Source organism: Mya arenaria, chromosome 6, assembly GCF_026914265.1.
Source record: "Mya arenaria isolate MELC-2E11 chromosome 6, ASM2691426v1".
NCBI lineage: Eukaryota > Metazoa > Mollusca > Bivalvia > Myida > Myidae > Mya > Mya arenaria.
This window is the reverse complement of record NC_069127.1, coordinates 80,008,956-80,015,061: the sequence shown is the minus strand read 5'-3', so window position 1 is coordinate 80,015,061 and position 6,106 is coordinate 80,008,956. Positions and strand designations below refer to the sequence as shown.

Genomic DNA, 6,106 nt, shown 5'->3' with positions numbered 1-6,106 from the left:
TACAATGGGCGCTCTTGTAGGATAGGTTCATACAAACCCTCGGGCAGGGTGTTCATTGGAAACTTGGCAAACCTCGTTTCCGGAAAATGCACTACGCTCGGGTTGGGATGAACCTATCTTACCTGAGCGGCCATGGAATATGCTTATAATCACATTCCCGACTCGGGGCAGTTTGTCTTGTTTCCAAGTTGAAAATGATTTTGTTAGTGGTCGACATGGAAGTAAGGGTTGCTACTGAAGGCAATAATTGCTATCTTTAATAGACATGTCGAATAAATGTTAAGATAATTGGTTTCACAAAAGTAGTGCTATATTCACTTTGTAGCAAAATTATATAATAAGTATTTGTTGATTTCAGTGTAAGATCGTATTTATGTTCACAAGTGTCATAGAAATACATAGATGTAAGTATTTTTGTGATTGAAATAAAGTACGAACGTACACTGAAAGCAGCATATGTTTTGTTTCGTTTATGCTTATTGTTTTTTTAATTTATTGATATTTTAATTCATTTTCTAAATACCCCCTTGTTTTGAATACACCTTTGCTACTCGCCTACCCTTAATGTGGGGAAGCCCCTCATTTACAGTTAGGAACGTAGACTGTCATTCCTTCCTCGGCTTGTGGAAAAATTATGGATCATAGTGAAAGTATACATTTGAAAAAGCAAGGTTAAGGGTAGAATTATGTACCTGGGAAATTACAGCATGGTATATCAGTGTGAAGCTAGTAAAACAATGGTCAATTATTGACTAGTGAGCCATTAAATATGATATTGCTGACACCGTCATTTTTGGCCATTTATCAGTTTATTGTTGTGTGAATTTCCCGAGACGTTCGTATTACAGCAAAGAGTCAATAAAATGTAAATAAGCATATATAAGAAAATCCTTTTTTAGAAAGGGAATCAGTTTTGAAGTATATTTAATAAACGACATCATATTGAATGTTATATACGAGCATTTGTTTTTGTTTACAAATAATTTGTACCGAAACAAATGTAATCAGCTAAAACCTCAAGGAAACGATTGAGTATTGAAATTTTCGTTTTTGCACGAATGAGCATAATAGCAAAGGAATCACATTCTGACAGAAATGTAGATTAAGAAGTAAGAACAGATCTTTCTTACGTTTATTTTGTAACTTGTGTTTAACATTTACAAATAATATAATACGAAATTGCTATTCACATAATGTCAGTTCATTTTAAGGGGCACAATACAATTTTAATATAATTTTAATACATAATTATGTTTAACCCATTTGATTAAAATTATCAAAACAGATTCAGTAAAAAAAAATATTAGTATTTTTATAAATTGATAGCTACGTGGCCACAAACTTCCCGCCTTAAAGCGCCAAAATATCGCTACCTGTGTCAGTAATTATGCATTAAAATAAAGAATGAATATTTTTGCATCAATTTATAGTATGCCCCTTTAATATATCAGAGTGGATTGTATTTTATACCGCAATGTTTCTAGAAGATAATGCATTAAGTAGCCAATCCATATCAGAAAGACGGGTATACAAAGAAATAAGATAAACATCTTAACGCGTTGACATTTTGAAGTCTGTTATCATTCGGCATTATTCTTTTGATGATTTAAAGATACGAGGTATTCAAACATTTTCTCCGTGGGTGGATTTAAACCGAAGATTGAAACACAATAAACCCTCGTTGAAGTACATTTAAAGTAGCAAACACATGGTGCATAACGTTTAAGGTGTTCACAAAATCAGATATATATGACTTATATATGATATGTACACACATTCGAATGAAAATAAAAATAAAACTTAATAAATCAAAATTGCACGGATTGAAACAGTAAAACATCATATTTAGTTTTTACGGTATTAAACAAATCCAACTGTAAATATTAGATGTAGCAAAAATAAATCAACATATATATATATATTATAATTACACAATATATCAATATATGTAATATGAAAACATTCAAATGAAGTATACATTTATCAATAAAAGGAAAAAATCATTCGAGTTTTGGCCGTATTCGTGGTTTTCAATGTTTCTAATAAGTATAAAATTAACTGTTGATGTTTTTTTTGCTTTTTTAAATTATGCAATGACACGTCGGATAATGAGTCGCTCCTCCTCAGAATGAAACCCGGATGTCGATTTCAGCCATACAATCATGGTGGATAATTTCATCTATCAAGGGTCGGCGGCGGGTCAAGTTCAAGCGCGGAGTTCGGTGGTGGCGAATGACCACTAGTCAGTTGCAGCTGGGAAAGCTCGTGATGGAATGGCGGCAGCGTGAACGGTTCTGGCCGTCCACCCTCTGCTGCCGCGCTGCGTGTCGTGTTCAACGTAAGCTGCGTCTTTGACCGCTTGCCCAAAACGAGGCGACTGGTGGAAAAGCATGTGTCGCCCCTCTCCAGGCGTTCAATAGACGCGGGGCCGTACTCCCGCTCCAGAGAAGGAAGCACCAGGGGCGCTAGATCCGGTCTAGGACTCGTGTAGTGATCTAGCTGTATAGGGCCGTTGATCTGCTGGCGGTGTGCAAGCTTTGCTCTCAGTGTGGCTATCTGGGAGTCTGAAGATGACGACATTGTTGGCTGCCTATCAGTCTCCACTTTTGGCAACATGGTCGGCTGTCGCAGGAACTCAAACTTTGTTTGTTGTCTCATTACTCTGCGGGCCGGAAACTGTTTATAGTTTTTTTCAAAGATTTTCGGCTTGACATCAGGCGAAACGCAGTCATTTTCTCTTTGAACGTCGAATTCGTTTTCGTTCATACTTCCTCTGTTATGAAACTTTGATCCCATAAAAGTCGCTGAATAAAACGTCATCTCTTTCGGCTTGCCAGCTCGATGTATGTTCACTTTCGCAGAGAGTTTACTGCTAAGGTCGTTAATTTCCTGCGCCCGACAGCGCTCAGAAATGTCATTAAGAATTCTCTGGTGCTTCCCCAGGCGGCGGCGCTCGAAGCTTGTGGACAATTCCATGACCGCCACCTTTTCCGGTGTGGGCAGGCGGCGGCCGTCCCGATACTGGTTAAGGTAGACCGGCATGACGCGCGTCACTTCCCGGTCTATAGAGAATGGGGGCGGAGGCGGCGGGGACGTTGTGTCCCCGTAAAAGTTTTGTGCTTTGAACAGCCGCATTGTTGCTTGCGCCACAGGTGTTTTCCTTCTGTTTGACGACTTATATTATATATTAACACTGCTGAAATCACTTTCTTTCCGTGGCATCTGGTCATTGATCCAGCTGTTTTTGTTCACAAGTTGCACCAGTTACTCACATTTAGACACTGTTTACTTCACCATTACCATAATATCTTTTATTTATATTTAACTGTTTGTTTATCCAATACTTTCATAATTCTGTACCTTCTGTTTTAACAATTTCACAGGCGGCAACTATAATCCGTTAGGTAAATTGCCAAACGCCTAGCTCCAATTCAGGCAACAGTCACTGCAAAATATACGGTCTAAACACAATAATCCGCATACCGGATTATCAGTTTTTAATCCAGTTGTTTATTAAGTTCATTAGAGTCGTGTTCTCGTTTTCCTTTTCATTATATTTTTTCTGAATGTTTAAGTATAAAGCCTTATCAGAAGATATTTTTAAATAAAACTCCTGTAAAGATAACAGTTCCTTGTATGGTTTATTCCTTGGCTACGAATAGAACTACGTGCGTTTTATTCTCGCAATTAATGTCTTGTATCAGTTACAAAGAGAACCACCGCGTGCCATAAATTCTCTTCGTAACAAAATCGATCCAGTTTTAATTTCCCTTGTTATTCTTTGTTTCATTGTAGGTTCTGTGTTTTCTTATTAAACATTTTATCTTTGAAAGGCACACATTTAAAATGAATACAATTTAGCAATTGTGTTGAATAGCCTGTCAATTTAACAACTCTACCTAGTTATTTAATTACAAAGGCGAACATGAGTCGACTCTATCACATTATAATACATAATTTTAACTTATATTGATAAACTGACAAGTGCCTTTATTAAACGTCCCGTTCATAATCGCAGAAAATATGGTTCTGATTATCTGTGTTAGGTTTATTTAGCTTTAGAAAAAGATAACATTGTGTGTTCGTTATCTCAAAGGATACCATTACCTGTGTATATACTTTATAAATAAAGTCACTCGTGACAACATAAAGCATTCCTTTAAAATCATAACACATGTGTAAACGCTTATCAGTAACTTCGTTAATAAGTAACATTTTATTACTACTAAAAAGGGCATTTAGCTCAATTTATCGTATATAGTCTCTGTATGCCATAGTGTTGACTCGCACTGATCATCTAAAGTCTCCGTATGTTATATTCCTGACTCGCACTGATCATCTACAGTCTCCGTATGACATATTCCTGACTCGCATTGATCATCTACAGTCTCATCATTGCATAGTGCGGACTCGCACTGATCATATACAATATCCGTATGTCATATTCCTGACTCGCACTAATAATCTACAGTCTCCGTATGTCATATTCCTGACTCGCACTAATACTCTACAGTCTCCGTATGTCATATTCCTGACTCGCACTAATAATCTACAGTCTCCGTGTGTCATATTCCTGACTCGCACTTATAATCTACATTCTCCGTATGTCATATTCCTGACTCGCACTAATACTCTACAGTCTCCGTATTTCAAACTCCTGACTCGCACTGATCGTCTACAGTCTCATCATAGCAAAGTGCTGACTCGAACCGATCATATTCAGTCTCAGCATTGCATAGTGCTGACTCGCACTGATCATCTACAGTCTCCGTATGTCATATTGCTGACTCGCACTGATCATATTCAGTCTCATCATGGCACTGTGCTGACTTCCACTGATCATCTACAGTCTCCTCATGGCACAATGCTGACTCGCACTAATAATCTATCGTCTCCTCATGGCACAGTGCTGACTCGCACTAATCATCTACAGTCTTCGTATGGCGTAGTGCTGACTCGCTCAAATCATTTACAGTCTCCTCATGGTACAGTGCTGACTCGCAGTAATTATCTACAGTCTCCGTATGTCATATTGCTGACTCGCACTGATCATATTCAGTCTCCTTATGACAACGTGCTGACTCGCACTAATCATCTACAGTCTCCTCATGACATATTCCTGACTCGCATTAATCATCTACAGTCTCCTCATGGCATAGTGCTGACTCGCACTAAACATCTACAGTCTCCTTATAGCATAATGATAACCCGCACTGATCATCTAAAGTCTCCTAATAACATAGTGCTGACTCTCACTTAACATCTACAGACTCCTTATAGCATAGTGATAACCCGCACTAATCATCTACAGTCTCCTAATAACATAGTGCTGACTCTCACTAAACATCTATAGTCTCCTCATGGCATAGTGATATCCGGAATGATCATCTACAGTCTCCTAATAACATAGTGCTGACTCGCACTAAACATCTACAGTCTCCTTATAGCATAGTGATAACCCGCACTGATCATCTAAAGTCTCCTAATAACATAGTGCTGACTCTCACTTAACATCTACAGTCTCCTTATAGCATAGTGATAACCCGCACTAATCATCTACAGTCTCCTAATAACATAGTGCTGACTCTCACTTAACATCTACAGTCTCCTTATAGCATAGTGATAACCCGGAATGATCATCTACAGTCTCCTAATAACATAGTGCTGACTCGCACTAAACATCTACAGTCTCCTTATAGCATAGTGATAACCCGCACTGATCATCTAAAGTCTCCTAATAACATAGTGCTGACTCTCACTTAACATCTACAGTCTCCTTATAGCATAGTGATAACCCGCACTAATCATCTACAGTCTCCTAATAACATAGTGCTGACTCTCACTAAACATCTACAGTCTCCTCATGGCATAGTGATATCCGGAATGATCATCTACAGTCTCCTAATAACATAGTGCTGACTCTCACTAAACATCTACAGTCTCCTTATAGCATAGTGATATCCGGAATGATCATCTACAGTCTCCTAATAACATAGTGCTGACTCTCACTAAACATCTACAGTCTCCTTATAGCATAGTGATAACCCGCACTGATCATCTAAAGTCTCCTAATAACATAGTGCTGACTCGCATTAATCATCTACAG

The 6,106-nt window shown here is 38.1% G+C and overlaps 1 protein-coding gene across 1 annotated transcript; it reads right to left on the bottom strand.

Moving 5' to 3' along the window:
• Positions 1–1,152: 1,152 nt before the first annotated feature.
• Positions 1,153–3,861, bottom strand: LOC128238884 (uncharacterized). Its single transcript, XM_052955191.1, has one exon. It carries the CDS (start codon positions 3,133–3,135, stop codon positions 2,176–2,178), a length of 960 nt encoding a protein of 319 aa, XP_052811151.1. The 5' UTR covers positions 3,136–3,861; the 3' UTR covers positions 1,153–2,175.
• Between the last annotated feature and the right edge of the window lie 2,245 nt (positions 3,862–6,106).